The 25990-nt window shown below is 36.0% G+C and overlaps 4 protein-coding genes and 4 pseudogenes across 6 annotated transcripts; 2 read left to right on the forward strand and 6 right to left on the reverse strand.

The window, feature by feature from the left end:
• Positions 1-3108: 3108 nt before the first annotated feature.
• Positions 3109-5130, forward strand: LOC147920207 (T-complex protein 1 subunit eta-like; the record flags this gene model as incomplete). Its single annotated transcript, XM_087500961.1, has 4 exons — positions 3109-3171; positions 3937-4062; positions 4161-4364; positions 4887-5130. Coding segments are annotated over 4 exons (501 nt in total), but the record flags the coding sequence as incomplete, so codon positions are not given.
• On the reverse strand, positions 5096-6151 carry LOC104767458 (F-box/kelch-repeat protein At3g08810 pseudogene; annotated as a pseudogene). Its single transcript, XR_015591435.1, has one exon. The product of XR_015591435.1 is annotated as an F-box/kelch-repeat protein At3g08810 pseudogene (transcript).
• A 1731-nt stretch (positions 6152-7882) lies between these two features.
• Positions 7883-12313, reverse strand: LOC104764921 (NDR1/HIN1-like protein 2 pseudogene; annotated as a pseudogene). The gene is made up of 2 exons (XR_015591433.1): positions 10150-12313; positions 7883-9621 (listed from the first exon to the last, which is right to left on the reverse strand). The product of XR_015591433.1 is annotated as an NDR1/HIN1-like protein 2 pseudogene (transcript).
• LOC104764922 (NDR1/HIN1-like protein 1) lies at positions 11352-12328 on the reverse strand. Its single transcript, XM_010488532.3, has one exon. The coding sequence runs from the start codon at positions 12203-12205 to the stop codon at positions 11570-11572; it is 636 nt and encodes a 211-aa protein (XP_010486834.2). The 5' UTR covers positions 12206-12328; the 3' UTR covers positions 11352-11569.
• A 1328-nt stretch (positions 12329-13656) lies between these two features.
• LOC147920208 (digalactosyldiacylglycerol synthase 1, chloroplastic pseudogene) lies at positions 13657-14100 on the reverse strand (annotated as a pseudogene).
• Positions 14101-14247: 147 nt separating this feature from the next.
• On the reverse strand, positions 14248-16394 carry LOC109124446 (digalactosyldiacylglycerol synthase 1, chloroplastic). Its single transcript, XM_087502740.1, is given in 3 exon segments — positions 14248-14601; positions 14703-14969; positions 15069-16394. Coding segments are annotated over 3 exon segments (1815 nt in total). The 5' UTR covers positions 16263-16394.
• Positions 16395-17372: 978 nt separating this feature from the next.
• LOC147920209 (uncharacterized) lies at positions 17373-18500 on the forward strand (annotated as a pseudogene).
• A 4056-nt stretch (positions 18501-22556) lies between these two features.
• On the reverse strand, positions 22557-25042 carry LOC104764924 (aluminum-activated malate transporter 8-like). The gene is made up of 5 exons (XM_010488534.3): positions 24686-25042; positions 24182-24595; positions 23959-24068; positions 23725-23868; positions 22557-23202 (listed from the first exon to the last, which is right to left on the reverse strand). The coding sequence occupies exons 1-5, from the start codon at positions 24960-24962 to the stop codon at positions 22684-22686; spliced, it is 1464 nt and encodes a 487-aa protein (XP_010486836.2). The 5' UTR covers positions 24963-25042; the 3' UTR covers positions 22557-22683.
• Positions 25043-25990: the final 948 nt, after the last annotated feature.

Genomic DNA, 25990 nt, shown 5'->3' on the forward strand with positions numbered 1-25990 from the left:
GATAGGTACTTTGGTGTTTAGAATTTTGAGAAGGAGTAGTGTTGGTAATCGGTTTGGTGTGAATATTTTATGTGCTTGCTTTGGACATTATATAGAGAATTTTGTGGTCAAAGTAAAACTATAATTTTGTGGTATACAAACATTGGATACAATATGTGGTCTAAAATGATAGACAAACATGTGGTAGAATTCAAAAAATACAAAATTATAGTACAAACACGGGTAAAGCGTGACTTTTGGTGTACTTGTAAGAGTGAACAAACACGGCTTCTTTTGGTGTCACGGGTACAAACACGACTTCTTTTAGTGTCACGGGTAAGAGTGACTTGCCTCTTGCCGACCTGCATTACAATGACAAACCAATTACCATAACCAACTGATTAATAACAAAACCAATCGATTAATAAAGCATCCCAAGTTAAACAAACATAAACATAAACATAAAGGAAGCAAAGTTAAACACAAACAAGGAAGCAAAGTTAAACAAAGTTCATTCGATTACAAAAAAACACAAGGAAGCAAACTTAAACATAGTTCATTCGAACATAGGTCATACAATATATGCAAACTTCTAAAGTTCAACCTGATGACATCATGTTATCAATTAGCTTCTCCTTAAGAGCTTTTTCTGATTCAGTAATGAATCCTTTTTAGCAATCAGATTTTCAAGCATTACATGCTTGATATGCTCCTTCTTCATAGCGAACTCTTTCTCTTTCAATTCAAAGTCCTTCTGCTTCATCTCATACATCTTCGAAACTCGATCCAACTAAAACTCCAAGTAAGCTTTCCCATCTTCCTCCACATCAATCGGTTGGGTGTTAGAGCTTTTTTTGGACTTCCCCTTGGCCGCCTTAACACCTGTTGGACGGGGCAATGGTTCATCCACATCAATCGGATGGTGTGCATCCTGTTCAGACCCATCAATACTCGCTCTTCCCCTTTTCACTCCATTACCTTTAATAGATGTGGAGGCACACCATTTTTGATCGTATCTTAAGACAAGCCATGCATGCTCCAAGGTAAACCTATGTCCATGATCATTAAAGTATATCTCATGTGCTAACTTCATCACATCATCTTCATTATGTCCACTAGACTTCTCCCTAGTCGCAGCCTCATAACATCCAGAAAACTTGCACACCAAGTCATTTATCCTCCCCCACCTCTGCTTATAGTGACTCGCCTCTCTCTTTGGCCGACCAACAACATTCGGACAGGATGCAAAGTATTTCGCAATCCTTCCCCAAAAGGATGCAAGTCTTTGTTGGTTGGAAGTAATTAGATCCTTGCTAGTGTTGAGCCAAGCGCTGACCAACATAGTATCATCTATTGGTAACCATGCTTGCCTTGACTTGCAGTTTTCTTGTGGGGATGCAGGTGAAGATGGAGCTTCAGAACATGGACTTAGAGAAGGAAAGTAATCGAGGTTTTGGGTATCAAGTTGACTTTGTAACAAATTCAAATAGCTAGAGGTCGGACGATAAGGATTCATGTAATCGTTTGGATCCATATTGCTAAAGGGAGAAGGAGATGTGTTTTGTTAAATGAGAAACAAGAGATTGCTAAAGCAAGAAGGACTTGTGTTTTGTTAAATGAGAAACAAGAGATTCATAAAGCAAGAAGGGGTTGTGTTTGGATCCATATTGCTAAAGGGAGAAGGAGATGTGTTTGTTTGTGTTTATCGATAAACAAGAGATTGCTAAAGCAAGGACTTGTGTTTTGTTTGTGTTTGAATTTATAAGGTTTAGTTTATATTAATGTTGTTTTAAATTTTGAAATTAAGTGTTTACCTAAACTACAACAACCGCACATTGAAAATCTTCACACCCAACTAACACATCAATGACTGACTAGACTAATACCAACAATAGCAATTACTAAACCTATTTATCACAACCAACAAACAAAAGCTATAACATCAAAGACTACACTAATACCTACACTAGCAAGTACTAAATCTATTTATCACAACCAACAAACAAAAGCTTTAACTAACACCAAATAAATGCAAAAAAGTTGAGGATGATGATTACCTTCCTTCATGGCCGAAGAGATCCATGTTTGTCCATACTCAAGAGATCCTTCACAGTCTATACTCATCAATGCATCAATCCATGTTTGTCCATTTAACCTCAAAACAAAAGACAGATCCACGGTTAATGAAGCCCAAATTCAAAATAAAATTAATCATTCATGAACAAGCTAAATCGAACAAGAACAATGTACTCTAAAATTATACAATCATGTGTCAAAAACAGAAACATTTACTAAATCATCATTAACTACCACAAATAACAACATCAAAAACAACTAATAACAACACAAAAAACAATCATGTGTCAAGAATCGAAACAATTACATATCCATCTCCACACATTATCTAAACTTAACCAAAACGGATCATCATTAGCTTACACAAATAACAACACCAAAAACAACAAATAGCTTCTGTTGAATCAAGTTAGTAACTTTAATCAGCATATTGCGATACATTCATGGCCAAATCTTTTCAAATTCATCATAACCGGAGTTAAAAAGTACTCATCTGCTAAAGTAAGGATCAAAACGGAACACATGAACACCAAGAATCTTAATTTTCTAAGAAACATAAAGAAACCCTAATTTTCGATCCAAAATAAAAAAACCCTAATCATCAAACACTAATCAAAATTGATTCTATCAGTAATTGAATTGAGAAACTTACCCTCTGCTTCCAATTGATTCAATCTTTTCCGATTGAGTGGACTCCCAATTCACGAAACCCTAATTTCCAAATCGCCTCTCCTACATGCAATCAGAGCCGACTCACGATTCAATCAAAATATCGCGATGGGACACGGCTGACTCATCAATTCAAGATGATGAATATCTCCTTCGACAGCAATCTCCTCTTCCTCCACACCCAGACAATTCCAAAAAAAAATTTCGTTTTCTCGCAATCGCGAGAGAAAAAGAGAGAGAAAGAGAAAGAAAACGAGGGAAGCAAAAAAAAATTTTCCACGTTTTCTATTTTTCCGTTCACCCAATACCACGCTGACACGTAGCGTCTCTTAGATCACAAATAGATATACTATATAACAACTCTCCTTATATTTTTTCTTTTGTTCTGATTTATTTTTTTGGCAACAAAACACTAACAGACTGGGGTTGAACCCACCGGTAAAGAAGGTCTTAACCCTCCGGTTCTTTGTTTTACTTTAGTGATTGGAAAGCTTTACTTTTTTTTTTCTTTTCTTTTCACTTCGTGTGTTTGCCTTGGATATGAAGACCCAGTTGACTTTCAGAAGCTTTAAAAGTTTCCAACTTTTTGTTCATTTGATGACGTTTTCAGCAACCAAAATTCATCGAATCCTGGAACGAATTCTTACTTGGGATTTCAAATGTTAGTATGATTTGAATTTCATGTGTCTGTTGGATTCTGATAAGAGAATAATTTTTCAATCCTTTGCGGTCAGTTATTGATTTGAGTGATGAGCTGCTATAACCTTAGTTCTCAAAATTTCACTGTAATTGTTTCAGTCGATGTTAGTACTTGAACCGTTCTTTCGTTTCGACTCCAATTCCTAAACAAACTCAGTTAGTTAAGCTACTCATTGTGACTTGAGCCAGTTTCTGCAGTTACATAAATTCCACTAGTGTTGGCTTCGATCTATTGGCTAAGAGGATTGTCTGAACGTAGTTAATCAATCTTTGAAGGGTGTTGGACTTTTTGGAACTACTTATTTTGGTTGGATAGAATTATATTCGGGTTGCTTCTTGCTTTGAACTTAGTTTTATGTAAGGCTAGTGTTTTATTGCGTAGTTTAGTTAGTACTGCAGTCGTCTAGCAGTATATTAAGTTTGCCACAAAATTGTATCTCTTTCCTTTATTTATTATGGTTTTGTTTTTCTGACACATACATATACTCTGAATGGTCTGTTGTTTGGTTATAGGTGGGTGATGGGACAACTACTGTTGTTCTTCTAGCAGCAGAGTTTTTGAAGGAGGCTAAGCCATTTATTGAGGATGGTGTTCACGCTCAGAATTTAATCAGGAGTTACCGCACTGCTTGCACTTTGGTTTGTACTTTTTCTTTTCGTTAGTACAGTTACAAGTATTTTTTTTTAATTGTTGGATCTTTTAACACTTTAAAATCACTACTCTTTTATTGATGTAGGCAATTGAGAAGGTTAAAGCACTCGCTGTTAGCATCGAGGGGAAGAGTGTAGAGGAAAAGAAAGGTTTGTTGGCTAAATGCGCTGCTACTACTCTTTCATCTAAGCTTATTGGTGGGGAAAAGGAGTTTTTTGCTACAATGGTTGTTGATGCTGTAATGGCTATTGGGAATGACGACAGGCTTAATCTGATTGTGATCAAGAAGGTAAACACATTTTTGTTTTTTAATACTTCAAATCTGTTGTGTCTCTTTCATTGTTAAGAATTCTGGGAATGTCTTAAACTGGCTTTGCATATTATGTCAAAAAAAGTTTCATGGTTTTTTTTGTTTTTTTATCACTATACATCTATGTCCAAACTAATTCTGTGTTCTGTTTATTGTTCGACTTCAATTTTACACAATAATGGATTTCTACATGGCTTTTGCAATCCATTAAGATAGTATTTTCTTGTTAACAAGCAGTTTTCTAGTCGCATTCTTGTACCACAAATGCCTATCTGCTGCATTCTGCCTCAATTCATTGCATCATTTCCTAGGTCCAGTTAGATTCGGGGAAGTGTGAATTGGCTTAGTGCTACAGGGTCCATATGATTGACTTCTATAACAAGTTGTCTTTGATTGAGATTCTTCAAGATCCAAGTCAAGTTATAGACATCCCATTTGTGCCTAATACTGTAAAGCCAGGTTAATGATGCATCTAAGCTAATGTCATGATTTTCTCTGCAGGTTCCTGGTGGCAATATGAGAGACTCTTTCCTCGTTGATGGTGTAGCTTTCAAAAAGACATTCTCATATGCGGGTTTTGAGCAACTCATTCACGAAACCAAAGGCTGAGAATGGTCGCATGCTAAAGATGATTATACGGGTGTAAATAAAAAAGAAACTTAATTTTTGATCTCCTGCTTCATTTATTCGGAAAAAAACGAGAACTATGCTTGCCTTCAAGCTCAAAGATGATTCTTATACGTTACAATGCTCTCTTTTTAAACAAGGGTACAACAGAAAGTGATTTTAATTTTAAAACTACGAAACAGAACAACACCGAAAACGAACTGATGTAAAATAAACTAAACAAATACAAATCAAAGCACAATAATACTTCGTTACAGGTGAGCCTCCTTACTCCACTCACTGACTCAATTCCATCTCCCAGGTTTCCTTAATTTGTGTCCTCTACTTTTTGGTCTATCACATAGACTTAAAAGAAGACAAAAGTTGAAGCCTTGCGACACATCCATCCATCAAACGGTAGCAGCAATAATACTGATGAATTCATCAAATGCATGTGCTGTAAGGGTAAGCACATGATCAAACCACTCAACTTTCCCCCAAATTTCACAAGTTGCGCTGCTGCTGCGCCTTTCAAGCGCAATCTCCGCACAGCAAATCTTCTTCTTACCGGTATAAAAACAGATCGTCTGCCACCACATAACAGCTAGCTTTCCACCAAAATTAGCCAATCTGAAAACAGAATCACGACGAAACATGGGTAGTCCAACCAAACCCTGCAAAACTCTCCACCTTCCTGCCTGGATGTCATACCATCTGAATGCTTCCGGAGAAGCCGAGTAGACAACATTATCTATCTGGCAATAAGAATTAGGAACCATGTGATCATACATTGATCGATTAGAGAGTACGTCCCATTTAGCTTCCTTGACATCGTAAGCAGCCATCGTTTTATGAGCCACCACATGTAACTTTCCGTCAATAGATGCGCTGTGGGGGTCAAACATACCGACAGTCTGACGGCAGGGGAAGGGCTGAGGATCCCAAGCTTGTGTTTTTGGGTCGAAAAGCGAGAGTGAATTCTTCAACTTCAAATTATTATTGGGATCGTCATCATCGCATAATCCTGTGGCATAAATCTTTCCATCGATGACGCCAACAGAGACAGTATACAGCTCCACCGGCAAGCTTGGAGCCGTGCGCCACGTGTGAGACTGGCAATCCAGAATAAAGACGCTAGAGGAGGAGGCCTCTAGGATGAATCACTGTATATATGTCGCACAATAAACACAACGTAGGCACGTAGCACTAGTTTGTACTGACATAGATGTATCATCAAACTTGTGACAGCGAGAGAAGGCTCACCGCTTTGCATGGCGTGTTTTTGTCTTAGTTTATTTAAGAATTAAACCATCATCAGTTACATCAAATCCAGCATTGTCACATACCTGCCGTGGAATAAACTCTAGTGCCACCACAACCAGTGCGAATTTAGATTTTTTTGTGTATCAAATGTGAACCAACCAATTTTAGATCCCCGCCATAGACCTCCTTAGGCAAAACACTCCTAGCTAGTCCTATTATACACAACAAGCGAACATAAAATCTGTCTTCTCTATAATGCTTCATAACAAAGAATACCTTAGAGAAAACAAAACATCCACGCCAACCAGGAAGTGTACCTCCAGAGCCTTTGCATAGGAGTTGATCTGTTGATGAATAGCTGCGACTTCACAGCAATTATTCACAGAAATGAGGATGATGATGGAGAGAAACAAATCCTTGTTTCGAGCTCGAAGGGAACAGATATGATGATAGAACCAGATTCAGCATGTTGAATCAACAACACAAGCGTAAGCTGCAGTAGCAGCAACTTGAAAATCGAGGAAGCCATTCTTTTTTTTCTTTTTTTTGAGTCTTTGTTTTAATGACAAACACACATATTTATAGTATACTCAAAAACAGAGGCGTTGAACCGTTGACTTTAGCAAAGATGATGGAATCTTTTCGGTTGAGTATCGGTTTAATTATGTAAACCGGTCGATTGCCATAACTAGAAAAACTAAACTCTGTAGTAGGAGATATATTGTAATTTTAATAATATAAAGGTTCATTGAAACTTCGGTTTTGGATACCTAAATGAACCAAATTGTTTTGGGAACTCGATCTCCCTTGAGTTTTCCGTTTAGTTTTATGTGAATCTAATTACCAAAAGTTTTAGGCTATTTTTGTGTCTTGTATACATAGTTGATTTTAGAGACCATATATAATATACCACGGAAAAAATAAAACACAATGCGAATTGGTGCAATGAGAAAATTGAAAACATGTTACCATATATAATATCAATGAATGTGAACTCAAACGGAGAAGGAAAGAACATGATGAGTCCTTTGGGAACTCATGACAAGTCAAAAAAACAATGAACCTTTTAGAGAAAATCAAACTTTTACCGAAAGTGAAACAGTCGACCCCGAAGATGAAACTAGAGTTTGACTTTGCATTCTCAGTAATATATATGAATGATCAACCAGATCTAAACCACAAGAACAGAACAAAAAAAAGAAGAAGATAGTATATCTACACAATTGCAATATATAGATTAATTTCTACAAATGAAATGAAGTATAATCGAATTAGCAAACCTGCTTTTTTAGTTAAACTAATCTATTTCTTGACAACAAACGATGTGATGGTAATAATACTAACTTTTCTTTTCTCAACTTTGGCTTTTCTACAAAACGTTTCCAAAGCCAAAGAAAAAGGGCATAAGAAAGTAAAAGTGTTTTAAGCACCGTTTGGATTGGCTTTTAGTGCGATACACACAAAACGCAATTTGTTGGTTATCCCATTTAGAAATCATAATTCTATCCAGCGTTCACTCTAATAAGCTTAGCCAATTGTTCTAACTTGTAAATTGATTAAAAAGCTAGTGCATTTTAGATTCGCTTTTCGTAAAGAAAAAAAATGAGCAAGGAACTAAGAACACAAAATAACTCCAAGACTACCACATAAAATTCATTATCCATATGAACTAATCAAAGAAAACATAATAATATTCTTCTAATGCAAATAAAGAAATCATAAAACTAGGAGAGTTGACTAGGATAAGTCAAAGCCACACTCCACTGGCTGAAACTTAAACCCTCCGGTCGAATTAGAGGAACCATTAAGAAGAGGTATCTTAAGATCATCACACTTAATCTTCGGTTTAAGCTTCCACGATTTAACAAACCAAAACTTAAACCTAACACTTAGCCTCAACTTAGCACCGATCCGATAAATCCCAGATCTCTCATCTTCCTTCAGATCCGACCTCGCTCCGTCGCCGAGCACCACCAGATTCTGCCCTTCCATTTTCGCTACGACCACCGTCGTGTTCTTATGCCCTTGATAAAACGACGACGCGTTCACAGATCCAAACCTCTGGTCTCCGTAATATCCACTAATCGAGATCTCATCGTAATAGACCCCGACTCGTTGGTTAGGGTTACGGATTGTGAAATTGAGATCGAGACTGTAATGTAGATTGTTGTTTGGATCGAGGCTGAATTGGTTCAGGTTAGCGTCGGAGACGTAGAATTTGACGGCGTTTGGACGGAAGATGAGCCAGAGGATAAAAGCGGTGAGTCCGAGGATTACGCTTACAGCTATGAGGATGTTGCAGATCAGGCTTAGGATACAGCAACCGCAGCAGCGTAGACAGCTTCCGATGCAGTTTCCGATGCAGCTGAAGCAACAGCATCCGATTCCTGGCGAGTCGTATGACCTGCGGTGAGATTTGGGCGGCGGAGGAGGAGGAATCGATGGGCCGTAGTACGCGCCGTTTAGGTATGGTTGTTTGGACCCCATAAGTGTTCGACGATTTGCCAGAGAGAGAGAGATAAATTAAATTGAAAACAGAGATTTCAGAATACGACTGGTTCGGTTTAGTGTAGATGTAGATGAAGATGAAGAGGTTAATATATATATATATATATATATATAGAAAATAGATAATTGTGTGATTTAATTCAAATCAAAGATTTTTAATTAATGTAACGCGTTTTTAAAAAAAAATTTAGGAAACGAATTTAAAACGACGCAATTTCCCTTCTTGTGTGTATTTTATAAGTATATTTTTTGTCCATTATTAGGAAAGTTTTAATTTGTGACCATATTTGCTAATTTTTTATTTTGTTATTGATTACAAGTCTAAGACTGGGTTATTTCTTAACCAATGGTTTAGTTTTTTGTAAAGGAAAAAAAGTGCCGTTACAATCTGTTGCATGGTTTGATAGGGTTTTGAATGTGGTCAGGAGCTTTTTCAGCAATCGAGAAGCAATTCAAATCTTTAAAGCTTAACTAATTTTTAAAACTAGCTGGCCACTTTTTAATAGACTATTGAAAATTTTCAATATGAGGCCCCTTTTTATTTGATGTAGTTCTTTCATGCAATGACTCAAGGTCTTAAGTAAGCAGGCTTTTTCTTTAAGATTTTGTTTCTCAATTCTCAATTCGCACTTAAAATGTGATTTAAGTAAATATGATATCCCAAATTGTAGAAGCCTTGTCGTTCTAATTTCTATGATGTTTGGTTTACACAGCCGAAGACTCTTCTAAGATTATAACAGACCCTAACGAATAATAATTAGGGCCCAACATAATAGGCTTAAGCCCAATAGTCATGAATGCACAAACTCAATTGTCTAAGGTAGACGTGATCATCATTTTTTTTTTTTTTTTTTTTGAACTAAGACGTGATCATCATTTTTATTCACATTTTTAAAGTACTTACGAGGAGGTATTGGTTTAGGATTTAGAAAGAATTTTAATGACTTTAAAAGTTAGGTAAAATACATTGTTATTCAATCAAGACTTTTAAAAACTCTTTAAAAATTTGGTGTTATTGGTTGTGGATTTGTAAAAAGTTATCTAAAATCTTGATAAATCTAGTGTTATTGGATTAAGAGTTTTATAAAGTCATTAAAAATTTTATGTTATTCAAGTAAAACAAAAGAATCTTGGATTGTTAATGAATTCAAATTTTATGTTATTGGTTTAGGATTTTATGTCATTTCCTTCATAACAAAAGTCATGAAAACTCTTTCATCAAATAGAAAGATTTTACAAGATTAGAAAAAACAAATCATCAAGATTTTAAAAAACTTCCTAAACAATCTCTTAGAATCTTTCATTTTTAACTTTCAATTTTCTATAATTCTAACAATCAGCAAAAACATAAAGTCATTAAAAAATTTTCTAAATCCTAAACCAATACCTTCATTTAGTTTTAGTTGTTTTGATATAAAAACTGTATCAAGAAAATACAACTGATCGAAAGTATTTGGAGAAAGTTCCATTTAATCAAATATTGCTTAATTCTAAATATGCACACAATTGATCAAGTAGTAATCCAAAAATTTCCGATGTTGTAAATTATTTTGAAGTTAGGTAGAATAAGGCCACTTTCTAGGAAATTATACTATGAGTTTGGCAGAGTCTTACTCGGACGTTCTATAGTGCCGGTGTGTAACAGCCCATATAGCACGTTCGTAACCACTTTATTTTTTGTTTTATCAAAGAAAATCCAAGGGTTAGGTTTCTTATAACTTTATTTGAGATATAGAACGTTGCGTGTCTATCATGTGATTGAAATCCAACGTAATATTGGTGACTGACTTTTTCCGTCAACCGTTCTTATATTATTATTTCTCTCAACACTTCAATAATACTAAGTTTTAAAGGACCATATTCTTCTTTCATTTGTCAATTTAAGGGACCATGTTTGAGATCAGAATGTATGAAAATGCAAATTAACAAGAGATAAGTCTTCTCTCCTGCGTCACATAATCTCTAGAGTCATTAGAGCCAAGTATAGCTACTAATTACATTTAGTATAAAAATGCAAAATATAATAAAACTAGGCACTATTAGCTGAATTCTTGCAAGTGTACTTGTAACAGTGAATACCGGATTCTCATATATTTCCATTTCAAGATCCAAGAATATTCACGGTGTAACCCCTAAGTAACGTTACGTGTTAACTTTATTTGAATGTAGCAAAACTTTAGGGGAATGGGCTTTTGTAATGTGCAAGAAAACCATATTTTAAGCCAGACACCAATAGATGAAAAGAAACTATAAACAATCCATAAATAATTAAATATGACTAAAATAAATCCAATCCACATAAATTTATTGTTTGTGGGATATTGTACAAATATATAAAAGTCTTTATATGAAAAATGGATTTCTATTTAATTTTAGAAAAAAGATGGAGACAAATGGACAATGACACTATCACACAACGTCCACAAAACATTAACGAGTCTAATCTATTCAACTAAAATTTAATCTCCATCGCCGTCCAACTTTACCATTACACAAAAAAGAATCATATCAAAAGTTTACAAACAAACGTAGATTTGACAGGATCAGAAGAATATGCATCAAAATCAGTAAAAATATACTTTAAACAAATTCACTAAAATAGAATTTAACATTCAACTATAATAAAAGTACTATCCGATCAATATTGAAATTCTTAAAACTCGTTACAGCAAACAACATCACGAATGTGTAAATATTTGCTATTCGTATAAGCAAAATGTAAAATTCACATCACGAGTGGTAATTAAGGAAAGACAAATTATTTAACGTAGATGTTGATTACCTTATTTTTTTTCTCCGTCGCCGTTTCAGACACTAACACTACAACTAGAGGTAAACGTATACTTAACGGCGTTGTTTCCGACAATAACTCCGGCAGCTTTGTTACCGAAGTCTATATACGCTGGACACTTCACATAAAGATGATACTTGCCAGTAATAAAAGTACCAACCTTCCACCTCACTCTACCGTCAGCACGAATGATCAACATAACGGAACCGTTATCTTGATCTTGGTCAAGACCAAGGCCGTTAAAAGGAGCGACGGGAACGGAGGTTCCGTAGACAAACGGCGACCAGATGTTGACTTCTTTGTGTCCTTGATACGTGGAAGGGATCGATGTTCGGAAAGTGATCTGTTGGCTCCGGTACGTAGCGTAGACGTCAAGACGATCGTAGTAGATACCGATCTTGTCGTTAGGGTTCCGGGAAGAGAGAGTGATTTGGAAGTTGGAGGTGAGGAGGTTTGGTGGGTTGCCGGATACGTTGAAGGCGTAGACGGTGGCGTCTTGGAGGAGAAAACGTGGCTTTGAAGGTTGGAGAATTGCCCAAACGAGGAGGATCGTGAGGAAGATTATGAAAATGAAGAAGATTATAGACCATATTATTCGCCGGATTAGTTTCCGGCGAGAGTGGCTGTGGGAACCACAGTCTTTGGAGGTCATTATGGTGGGTTTATTTTTTTCTCCGACGGTGGGTGGTGGTGGGAAGAAAAGTGGAGAAGTTGTTAAGAGATATTTTTAATTTTTTTTTTTGTTATAATGAAGTGCTCTAAAGAATGGTCTAATTGTATGTAGGATATATAGGAATGTAATAGGGAAATAAAGGTACTACTCTTATATTAAAACCATAAATAATAATTCTCCCTACGTTCTAATAACGGTATTTTTTTTTCCTTTTCGAAAACATTACAAAATATTTGAAAACATACAAACCTTGTAACATGTAAATTTATATTGTGAATTTGTGATATATTAAATGTTAACAGTCATTTTGGACTATTTATAATTGAATATATATTTTTCTACATTTATAGTAATGTTGAAAATTATGAATTCATGGTTTGATGTGGTCGGTGCAAGTTTTCATCGGATCCCAACCAACCATAATAAGCAAATTCAGCTAGTTGATTTCACTTTAAGCTTCCCGATTTGAAAGAGGGACACTTAAAACCTTAAAAACAAAAAACAATTATATTTCTGTTATAGTTAGATTCTCTTATGTGATATCAAAACTACATATGAGCTTGCTTGTTTCGAATAGTAAGTTTGTGTTTGTGAATCTGTTTAAATTTGTTTTTTTCCATGATCATGGAACTCGGTTTTGTTCCATACCTCAATGTTATTTGGTGCAAAATGTAAAAAAAAAATCATGATACCAAAAGAAGTTCAGATGGTTGGAGCTTATATATCACATGGGTAAATGAATTTTCAATAACAATTATTAGTCCATTTGTGATAAGAAATTATACTTCAGTCTAAACTTTGGTGATCATATATCGTCTTTACATGTGTAGGAATAATAATTGATAGAGATTGAAAGAAAGTTCAATTTATCCACGTATTCTCTCCCACGTAGAAAAGACGACGTAAGTGACCTAACACTAGTTGCCAAAGCAGAAACCACCACCACTTTTCCCATCATTTTCCTTGTCGCTACGTTGATTAATTTTAACAATTACTCTAAAATTGTGTTATTCCGGGGAGAAAGTATTAATCGAGGGGCACTAATTTCTCTATTGGTTTGTTTTTTTGTGTTAATAGGGTTCTTTACATGATTACATCTTTGGAGTAAGAAATGGGAAATAGCTTGGATCTGTGAAACGAAAGAACATGTGTATATATCAAGATAATTCAAAACAGTACCAAAATCACGACAAAGATCACAAAACGGTCTTCAGAGTTCACATTTTTTTGCTAATATAAACTGTAGTTATTTTTTTAATATATATCATCAAATACGCTTCGTATTCTACAAAAAGACATACCTAGTTATCTACCCTTTCTATTAACAACCTTTCAACAACTATAGAAAGTAGCAATAATAATAAGGGAAACAATGAACGTAGTGGCTGCTTAACAACTCAAAAGCAATAACTGCCTGTGGGGGAAATAATCTACCAGCCGTAGATTGGTTTATGAGCGTGAGGTGGAACAAGATTCAGATCCTTGCAATGTTGCTTATCATAGTCTTTTGTGCTTGGTGTTGCTCCAGTGCATAGTCTCAAGAAATCGTTCCCTGTTAGAACATAGTGTGTGAATGCCAATCCTCCATCGACCATCTCGTTAAAGCTTGGAACAGATCTTGATTTTTGCATCCTCCGTCCTCCATCTCCATCATTTAAGATCTTATCTAGATCTGAATACTCCATGAACCTCTGTGTTGCTGCTTCCCAAGAGAGATTGTACATTTGCTCTGGAGTGAGAGGTAAGGGCTCTTTCGTCATTGCTTCTTTCACTTTGGACACAAAGTCTTCCGAAGTTTTGTAAGTTAAGCAGTTCGGGAATGATCTGAAGAACTCGTTTGAAGGATGATCTGCACAGACTACAAACTTCCCCATGGCTAGTGCTTCTGCAGTTGCTGTGCATAGAACATCGCTGATGCTAGGGTTTATGAACACTTTGTACCTTCATTAAGACGAGAGGGGAAAACAATCAGAGAGAGAAACATTAAAAAAATTTCAAAAGCACCCGCATTTTTTCAGAGCTTACTTGTGAAGAGAATCATCTGCGTGGTCCCTCCCTTTGAGGAAATTGAGATTCAAGTCGTGTTTCTTTGCTGCACGGTGGACCTCCACTGAATCTTCACCGTTCCCATAGACATCTAGATTGAAGCTCCCAAGTTCGCTCTTGTGCTTAGCCATCAGATCTATTAGTTCTCGGTATCCTTTAGCCCACACCATTTTGCCTAAGAAATATGCACCCTTTGAGAAGGCTTTTTCTCCACGGGATCTCTCTTCAGCAACTTTCTCCCCAATCATAAGGAACTTGGGATTTACACCATGGACATTGCATACAACAGACTTCGGTAAATCTTGTGTTGCCGCAGAGAGGCGAAGAACCTTTCAGGAGTGGAAAAAAATATGTATTAGCTTGTGTACTATTTTTAAAGAGGGTTCAAGCAACAGTAAACAGGTTCAAAGAGAGATAGTAGATGATTCACCTTGTCGCAGTACGCTCGTGTGACCCAGTTGTTTACATGATTCACGAAAAATGCTTGAAGAGCTCCATTCTTCTCCCTCTTGATGTACTCTAAGTAGTTTGTGTGGACAATTCCAACAACATGGTTGAATTTATCGGTCCAACGTTTGCCATGGTAATACCAGTTGAGATGTTCAGGTTCTTCAAGTATAGCAATGTCAGCATCTTTTGACGGTATAAATTGAGAAGTGTCACCAGCAGGAAAGATGCTCCGCCTATCTTTTGAGAACTACAAGAAACCAGAAAGCTCAGTTACTCTCAAGATATAATTGAAAAGCATATTGGCAGTCATAGAAACAAAGTATAGAATCCAAAATGATCAACATACCTTTCCTGGGTAAAAGGAGATTTTAAAATCAGCCTTGAAACCAATCCTTTCCTCCAACCATTTACGTATGTAACTCTCTTGTTCTTCAGGTGAACTGAAGGTAAGATTGTTTGGATAGACTAGTTCTTGATCAGATTCGCAGAGCCAAGGAACCACGAGCGTAACACTCTGTTTTGCAGATTTTGCTAAATATGCCGCTCTGAATAGGGGATTTACAGCTGTTCCGGTCATCCACGGAAGACTTGCCGTTGTAACAATGGCCACATGCCTTTTGTTTTCTGATGTTTCAGGCTTCAAAAAATCAGTCCAAAACCCACCATCATAATGATGTCCTGTGCTCTGAAGAACACTGGCAATCCTCGTATCCAAATCAACTCCATGGTTATCATTTTCAATTAAATCGGATGCTAGGGCAGATGGCAGGTGCCAAAGGTGTTGGCTCTTGCATTTGCAAAGGCTTTCTACTATTCGGTCGCACGTATCTGTAAGACAAAATAATGGACTTAGTTTCTCATGTAAGTACTAATTCGCTACAAATTCGCTGTTCTTGAACCCACTCAAAATTTCCGATGAGCTTCGTTTCTCAAACTCTTTCAACCTAGTCTTCAAAGACCTAATCGGTTCCCAATCACCAAAACTAGCTTCCCCCTCTCTCTCAGCCTCCGCGAAAAACTCCGTAAACCTAACCCTATCCCTATTACGCCGTTTCCTCATCCTACCCATCTCTAAAACTCCCTGACGCTCATCCAATTCCATCTCAGAAACAATCGCCTTCTTAATCGCCGATAGATCGATCCCAAGCTTCGCCCTAGCTGGTCCCCACCTCTCCATAACCTTACGGCTAATCTCCGGAGCCGAGTAAACCCTACGAAACTCCGAAATCTTCGGTTGAAGCTTCTTCATGATACCAATTTCACTCGCCGATGGTGATACGACGGGAAACGCAGACCTCGCCGAGTTATTGAGGAAATTCTCGATCTCTCTGTCGAAGCTCGACGCTAGATTCTTAACGGAGTTAGCTCTGTCTCGCATCAGCTGCAAATCCGCATCAGCTGAGTCCCATACCTCTCTCCACCCTTTCGACAGAAACGATAACGCGTTCGTCGAGGATAACGTCATCGAAAGAGACGAAGACGTCGATGTTCCAGTCGCCATTGACGTAGACGAAGGAGGAATTAGAGTCTCCTTAACCATGGTTTAGGGTTTTATCGTTTCGTCACGACGATTTCGTGAGTGTATGCTTAAGGTTTTTTTTTAAATCTCTATCTGTTGAGAGAATTGGGGGAAGAAGAAGAAGAAGAAGAAGAAGAAGAGAAACTGACGGCTGAGATTAATTTTGTTTATTATTCTGGAAGAGATGAACACGTGGAAAATAAACAAGTCGGACGATAGGAGCTTTTGTGAAGCTTGAGTCCCTTGACCCGTGTGACTGAGGTGGCATGAGTCTTATTCGTTGATGACATGGCGTGTTGTGAATGGTTGACGAGATTATCCGATTGTGTCGGATGTTACTTGGGAATATGCTGGAACCGAAGAATCTGGGTCCTGAAGGGGCATGGGCAAGGACAATGACATCGGCCAAAAAGAAACATAGTATTAACGGCTCAAAATGGAGGCCGTAACGAGAGTACCATTAACGGCCCAAAATAGTGGCCGACTTAGCAGAAACAAGCAACGGACGCCACGTTAAAAGCTTGTGACTGATTTTGTTAAAGAACAATTAGCAAAAAGAATTGATACAAACATAAAAAAAAAAAAAAAAATAGTTGAATCTTTATCACGATCACTATATTCATTTTTGAGAATATTGCACCCACACCCACTTTCTCAAACTCTAATAACACATACACCCACTTTCTACTACTACTATATTTTACCCCTATGAAATTATATCTTGCCCTTTCAAACTCACTTCACTCACTTTTAACTCTCTTTTTTCATCTCACAATTTTTACCCACTAATTTTAAAAAATTTCCACTCTCTCTTTGGTGAAAGTTAAAAAAAAATCAAACTCTTGTTGGTCTCCTCCTTTCTTCGTTCCCCTTTTCTCAAACCCTAATTCTCCCACAGTAACGACTTCTTTTTGTTGACGAAATCGGCCTCGGCAACCTTCGAGTTCTTCTTGTTGCCGGAATAAAGCGTAGAGGAATCGTAGACACCATCTTCTTCTCAGATTGAAGTTCGTCAATTTCACCAGAGAGTATTAAAATCACGGCGGTCTCCTCCTTCTCGCAATTCCCGTTGTCGGAATCACCCCCACCATCTTCTTCTCCTTTTTAATTTGGTCAATTTCACCGGAGAGTATGAAAGCTAATCGCCGCATTACTCATTTCTTCAAACATTTCCCAGACCAACCGTCGTCGAGCAATACTCCTTCCATCTCTGCTACCGAGCAACCTTCACCTGAATGTGTTGAGGTCGATGAGCGTCTTCCTACTCGTCTATTCGCAACCGACCATTACCCAGAGGCAAGGCTCAATGTCTATTCCAGACCTGACATCCTCACTGCAATTTGCAAGGTACTTCGAGGCACATAACAGATGGAGAGGATTTTGAATTCAAGTTTGGGTTCGCTTTTTAGTCTTAAAATTAGTGAGTGTCCTATATCTTGCAAATTAGTCCACGCTCTCCTCTGTAGACAGCTTCTGTCCAAACAGAAATATGAGATGTGGACTGTGTTTGGTGGATACCCCATGAGGTTTTATTTGGTCGAGTTTGGTGGTGTTACTGGCTTGCCATGTGGCGAATACCCTGAAGATTACGATCCCGATTACGACCCTGCTTCTGCCTATGACGACGTCTGTTATTGAGATCAGTTGATTGGCGATGATCGTAAGGCCACTCTAGCTGATGTGCCACAAGATTTTCGAAGACCCAGCTATAAATGATCCAGATAGAAAGCTACGCCTAGCGCTTCTTCTCATTGTTGATGGTGTACTCATAGCCTCAAGCCAAACACATAGACCAACCTTGAAGTATGTTGACATGCTTCAAGATATTGATTCTTTCCTAGCTTTTCCTTGGGGCAGGGAGTCCTTCTTGAAGACAATATCAACCATGAGACCTGACATCAACCCCCCATCAAAACCAGTTGCTAAGAGACCTCGCCTTCAGGACAAGGTATCAAAGGTCGCTAACGCCTTAGATACATTCAATACACTGTTGCAACAGAAGACCTTCCGTTTGCACGGTTTTCCTCTATCCCTTCAACTGCTTGCATATAGGAACATCTATGGGTTACTTGACAAGATTCCAGGCTCCGGTGATAGTCCAACCTTCTTGGATTGGATTCAGTTGGCCTATCGAAGAATAATCTCCCTGTCCTCTATCCTCCTCTGTCCACGATCTTCTGTCCAAACAGACCCCCTTCCTTCATCAACGGGTCCACTCCTCTGACCACCTCTGTTACCTATCCACGGTTGACCCATTAGCTTCGCCTTTTCTTCCTCCTTAACTGGAACCCCACCATTCAAAATCATTGTATGATCAAAGAAGGAATTTGTACTACACATAACCTCCACAACATCCACTCGCCCAAACTGATCACCTATGAAATTTCCCCAAAACTCTTTATCATATGATTTCGGTGTTACTGTCATCTCACTCAATTTTACTCCATCTTCCTCCACACACTCATCAAAACTATCTTCTCCAGACACGACTTTCTCTTCAGCAGAATGAGTATTATCTTGTTCTGCGCCAGAATCATCTTCAATCAAACCATCAACAACATATCTTCTCTCTTCCTCTAATTTCCTTTCAATTTCAGCTACCCCTGCCATAAATTCCTCATCTACAGGTTTCGACTCAACAACAAATGTCTTCGACCCGGCAGTTGAAGCCTCACCAATAACATCCTCCCCAACACCGCTATTACTCATACGAGATGATAATCCACATGTCTGCTTAACACACCCATCGCCTAAAGGTTCTCTGTCTGGTACCGGCAAATCTTCCTCCGAATTAGCTCGTTTCTTAGACTCTTCAAAAGTCGCAAACAGATTTAACCCTCGATTTGTACCCAACATTATCTTGTACTGGTCAAGACCAACGTTCGTTGTCACAATAACCGGTGGAGTCTTCACTCTAGTCATGAATTCCATATACGTCAGGATTACATAACTTAATTTCGCCTTCTTCTGGACCAATCCAAATTCTTGGATAACAACATCTTCTAGTTCGCATAAACTTGTTGTAGCTTTTAGCGGAACAACCCTCGTCAGAAGTTTGTTGTCTACTTTAAGTTCCCAAATTCCATCATCAGAGCAGCCCTAATTGTCGGATATCACAACACAAAACCCAGGTTTTCCGACCTGCACAAACAAACAAAACAAGTTCAACAACCAAACCATGGTCAGAATAATCCAAAATGTTTGTCCATCTACAGAGTTTCGAATCTCGACAACCAATCCACCAGAAACCAACCTGCGCAGCCATGTGTTCCTTCTGGGGGTTGTAAAACCCGAATCGCTTCTCTCTCAGAAACAGAGAGTATAATTTTTTTTGTTTTAATATTAAGTCTCTTCTTTTCCGACAATCAGTTCTATCCATTGGATCTAGTTTACTTGTAAATATTGAATGGCCACGATTATTTACCACATCAGTAATTTTTTGTATCTCAAAATGAAGGACAATGGCAAACTTGTCTCAGTTTTATCCAAACTCAACCAAAACACTTCAAAAAATACACTACACTCAAAAAGTGGGTGTGGGTGCAAGAGAGTTTGACAAAAGTGGGTCTAGGTGTAATTCTCCCTTGATATTTTAGCTAAATATCACCATCTTAATTGTTAATTGTTGACCATATATCATGCAATAATACCACGGTCGACATGAACGCTTCGCCTGAGAGATTCTAATGGTTGGATCAATCTCCTTTAAAGCTTTGTATTAAAGAAATACAAATAGATATCTTGAATTCAAATCATGGCTAAGTTCTGATAAACATTCTAACTTTGGACTCTTCATGTATATTAGTAGTTCAAAGACCATTCCTAATTTCCTAGTTCCGAGAGAGTTTGAGTTTTTGACTTTATAGAAATTATTGACTTTAATATTGATAATAGCCTAGTTTGGACTTATCATTTGTAGCCCTTATTCTTTACAAAAGTTGGGAACTTTTTTTCCAATCAATCTCAAAGATGACATTCTTAATTTGAGTGAAGTACAAGGGGCACAATCTCAGCCAATCTCAGCTATAACAACTAATTAAATCAAATTTTCGTATTTTGGTGATATGGAATTCAGAACTAGAAACGAGATCAGTCCAGTCCACCTTGGATATAATCAACTCAAAATCAAAATCAAGTTAACAACCGAACAGGAAAAAAAAATTGTTTTATTTTTTAATCAGCATAATTTTTTTTCTTTTTTTTTATAAGAAGAATAGGATAATGTGGACGATCATGCTTACGAACGACATGAAAATTATAATTACAAAATTACTCTTAATAAAATTAATATATTTTAAACCAAATAAGGAATATTGATCATCCTATTGATTAATATATTTTACTCTTAATAAAATTAATAAAATAACTCTTAACAAAATTACTCTTAATAAAATTAATAAATTTTAAACACATAGTTGATCATCCTATTGATTAATTAATAAATTAATATATTTTAAACCAAATATTTCTCAATCAAACCAAAATATTCCTTAAAAAAATCATTGACTATGTGTTTTGATTGAGAAATGTTTTGAAATTAATTAATTAATAGGATGATAAATCATTGATTTCGTGTGTTAAGAAAAGTTTTTTTTGTAATTAATTTATCCAAATAATAATATTTTGTGTTACAAAAATCAATAATGTAATAACTGTTATTAGAAAATATTCACTAAAATTAATTATGCAATAGATTAATATATATATATATATATATATATATATATATTTTTTTTGATTTAAAAGATATTTTTAAAATTTTTTATCTAAAATTTTATTTGGTTAAGAAGATCGTACTAATTTTGTTAAGGGTAATTTTCATAATTTTAATATGTCTCGTCAGCATTCTAATCATGTTCCGTCAGTGTCCACATCATGTTACGTCATTATTTTTGACAGTTGACTATGATTAATTTAGTCAATGCTGATTTTGACATACTAATGTTCTGGTAGTTTATTTGAATTTGTTTAATGATTCAGATTGACATATACATTGTCTTAATTGTTTGGATAGGAAAATACACTTTATAAATTGTTCGGCTTGAAATTTACCATTTTTCCTTACCTAATCTGCTTCGTCATTTTTTAGTTTACTTTTTCAAAACTATTGCTTCCTTCAGAGCATGATCCTGATCCCAACCTACGTTAGTAGGAGATAGTCGCTGAGCATTTTGGAGTGCCAACTCACATACTACGATTTTACAAATCTCAAGCTCCATCATGTCCCATTATGCCCAAAAAACGATCAGTAATATTTTGGTACTTGTTAATTGTTATTGTAACAAAATAATCAACTTTCAATATGAATGGAAAGACAAACGCAAAAACATAAGAAGTTATAGAAGTGAAGAAACAAAAATCCATTAAAAATATATCATCAATGCTGCTCCAAGGCCACAACCTCAAGTCTACATTTGATAGAACAGCTCAGCCTGGACACCAAATCTATCAGCATGCGGTATTTCTGTCTCAAATTGGTGATATGTCCGGATATAGTCATCTTCTTTAGGTGGTTACACCAACAAAAGGTTTCTAAATTTACTTTTGATGTTATAATTAGATAATAAATCAATATTAAGTAGTTGAGTTTGAAATAGATTGTCAGGTTCATACTCAATATCTTAGTTCATACTTGCATGTAACTTTACAATACTTCATACTTAATTTCTTAGTCCATATACTTCATTTAATGATACTTATAACTTACTTTCCTATACTAAAAAGTCTACAATATATAGTACAACTAATGGGTCGACGAAGCTAGTAAAACTTCATGCTTAAGAATTTTCAGCCTTACAATGCACTACATAATCAGATTAGGGGATCCAAGTTGAATTGCCTAGTCACATAATCATGACCTACTTACGTGTTGCTCTTTTTCTCCTCTTTAAAGTGGCCAGGTATATTCATCAGGATCTTTTGAAGACAGATTCGTATATATATATATATATGTTCATAACTTAAACTAATTAAGATACTGTTGTTAACAGTACTATATCATTGCAAACAAAGCAAAGGTTCCTCGGTTTGAGCTTTTCGATCCCAAAGATGATTTTATTCTTTAGTCTTTATGTCATACATGTGTGGTCAATCTATAAGTCAGACACTACTGCGTCGTGTGTGGTTTAACAAGAAAATCGATTCTTCAATTAAACTACATTTCATTAAAAGGCTTAATATTGCGATGCCGTCATGCTTTTATATATTTAAGTTAACTTAAGTAAGCATGTGTGTATCCTATCACATGACATCTAATGTTAAGTAGAAAATCAGCTATATATTTGATTCTATAATTTCTATTTCTATTTATATATAGTTTTGAAATCGAAAATCATATTAATGCCGATCGATGTCTCTTATATACTAAATACTGTTATAACAAGTTCTCTTCAAAGAGTATTTTTTTGAAAGTTTGGTAATGAACAAAAATAATTACAGGACATTAGTTTTTTTCTGCTCCCAAACTGTTCTTCCCGGTGGTCGTTGGTGGATGTTCATCATGGATAGTGATAAGAACATGAGGAGAGCTATTGTCTTCTTCCTCGTTATGATCACCATCTAGAACCGGCTTTACACTTCCCCTGTGAAGTAACTGATGTTGTCCTATCTCCGCTGATAAGTTTGGATCCAGATTCTCTTTGAAGTGTGCAAGGCTAGAGAATTCTTCCACAGCCTCAGAGATCTTCTCGACGCAGTTCACGACCTCGATCAGGATTGATGCCATCGTGACTCCGGGAATGATCTCCAAAAGATCTTTCTCTGTCTCCGGATAAGAAGATTTGAGTGCAATCCTTAGGCTTTTTATTGCCTTTTTGGAGTTGTCAATGTGTGCGTTCACTGAAGCAGTGTCGTCTTTGCTCATTGTTTTAATAGATTTGGCTATGGATTTTAGTGCTTCACCAGCTTCTCTGCTCATAGTTGCTATTGGCTCTTGAATCTTACTTTTGAATTCTTCTGGTGCCTGCTTAAGTTATTAACAATTTATCGGGTATAACATTTAGTTCTTTTTCTTTTATGAATTTATTCATTGATACTCTCGTTGTTTATATATTTAAAGAACTGAACTTTTACGGAGTTTTCACACAAAAAAAAAAAAAAATTAACGTTGAATTACATAATAAATTTAAACAATCTCTATCTATTGAACTGTACAATTTATTAACATCAACTACTATAAATTACATAAAAATCTAAAAAATAAAAATTATGAACTTCCTTCATTCAACAAGACAAAAACCGACAGAATTTAAAAAAAAAAAATCTTGTTGAAAAAAAAAATATAGAGAATTAATTTCCATGGAAGAGTATATGTGTTGTTGCAAACACTAATTGTATAGGATCATTTTTGTCATTTAGAGGTTGACATTTATACGCAATTTTTGATAGTCTAAAAAGGAATAGAAGCAGACTCACATAACAAATAAATATAATTAACAACAATTTATATTCCCTAAAAATGGCGTTTTAGGTGATTCACACGAACCTTAAAATTAGAAAGAACGTAGCCATTGAGGATTTCGAAATGGAAGGCACATTGGCGAACGAGTCCTGCAATCTTCAAGTACTTTTTCCATGGGTGTCTTAACCTGAAACGACCATGCCCTGGCTCCCATCTTGCAAGATTCGCCTGCAAAAGAAAACCAGTAATTAATTAATTAGTATATATATATATATATATAAGAACGCCAATCTAGATCACAATATTACATATATATACCAAAGTATCTTCAGTGCCTTTTGATGTTAGAATGCTCTTGTATTCTCGAACGCACGAGTTTGTCTCCTGCGAAATCTTTTCCGACAGTGGAAAATATTCACCCTCGAAACCTTTTTTAGAAAATAAGCGTGTATGCATGCATAAGTTATAGATTTATAAAAATATTCATTAATTAACTAATAAAGAACGCAAAATGTTGGATATTATTTTGTCATTAAGTCACCTTCTAAGTAATTAGCGAGCTTCTTAATGTTGTTAGCAATCATCTTGTGAAGATCTTCACCAGCCCATACAGGACAAACGAAGATCGACACAAGGATGCAGATCGTTCCACCGATGAGAATAGTGAATAGCCTTTGATATGCCATAACCAATATTTCATCTGTACGGTAACCCGAAACGGCAACCATACTAAACGTGAGTATAAATATCAAGGCCCCGTAGTCATATCTCTGTTTAATCCTTGGGAAGAACCGCGAAAATGTTGCAGCTGCGCCTAGTGAGAACACTAAGATTCCAAGAATTATGGGCTCTCCTTGGTGTCCAAAGTAGCGAGCTAGGTGTACGGCACCAACCCCTAACGCTCCTGCTATCAATGTTGCAAAACCTCTGTTTAAACCCTTGGAAAGTGTTCCACCTATTAAAAAATGTTTTTAGTTAGTTGTTTTGTTATTATCAGAATGTTCAAATATTACGTTTTGTAACTGATTCGGTTTGATAGACTTACCAACAGTGAATTCGAAGACTACGACGACAGTTAGTATTGCCCACATACCCGAAACCCCAAAGCTGATATAGAGTGGTCGCACATAGTACAACAAAGATACTAATGTGAGAGCAACCCCTACTTTCATGGAGTGGATGATACGTCTTGGATCATCTTTCCCAAACTTTTGCACATTCTTTATGCGTTTGGTGACACCGTCTTTGAGCTTGCTAGAGAAATCCTTAAGCCTTTGAAAGAACCCTGCTTTCGTCTCTTGAGCATTCATATCCATCTCCATTTGAGAGTCTCAAAGAAAATGTTAAAGCAAAGCTAGTGAAATTGGCTTATATTCGTAAAACCTTTGGGATGTGTGGTGCTTATGTGGGATAGTTTTAGGCTATATTTATAGGTAGAGAAAAAAAGCTTAGTTTTGTGAATAGACATATTTTTCATAGCTGACTAAGCTTGATTTTTCTTTTCAGTTTCTTTAAAGTGATGGTGACTTTTTTAGATCTCATTAATTGATGGATGTTCATTTAACTAGGTAGAATATAGATGTACATGTTATATTACGTAGGACGAATATAAGACTGAAATTTTTTTTTTTATAATTTTTTTTTTATTTATTTACGAGCTCCAGTGTACTACACACGGTAATAGTCAGGAAAGTGAAGAAAATATTATATTAAAAAAATGAAATGGAGAAGAAAATTAAAATTAAAGGACCAAGTTGATCGAACCCACTAGACCTCAGCAGAGAAGCTCTCTAAATCAGAGGTTGAGAATGTTTTGCTTCTAACTTTACAGCAGTTGTGTGTTTGTTTGATAAACAAAGAAAATATTCAGACAACTTTATGTAGCAAAATAAATATTATTGTAGAATTGTCAAACTAAGTGCTCCCATTGTGTATTATGATGATTAGATAATAATAATTGATATATAATTAAGTAAAGATAATGATAATGATAATCATATGGCTGATAAGTGGATACTGATATAGGAAAATAACTTGTAAATTAGTTTTTTACATTGTTTTCAGCTTCTCTACCTAACACGTTTTGCTTCAAACCTTTGTATTTTTGTGGACAAAAAAAAATATATTTGGTATTAATTTAGTATTTAAACCAAAAATAAAAAATTTATATAGAGTAAGGAACATAACCACACCAAATATAATTTTGATTCTTTATTGATATTTTTTTTCTGAAAACTGATACATATTATCTATGTATCCAAAAGTTTTAGATCAAATTAGACGGAAACTAAGTAATATCAATGTTTTGGCAAAAGACATTTGCTATCTAATCTAAAGGATTCGGAAATTG

The sequence above is a fragment of the Camelina sativa genome, chromosome 19 (assembly GCF_030686135.1).
Source record: "Camelina sativa cultivar CO46 ecotype springtype chromosome 19, ASM3068613v1".
NCBI classification, from domain to species: domain Eukaryota; kingdom Viridiplantae; phylum Streptophyta; class Magnoliopsida; order Brassicales; family Brassicaceae; genus Camelina; species Camelina sativa.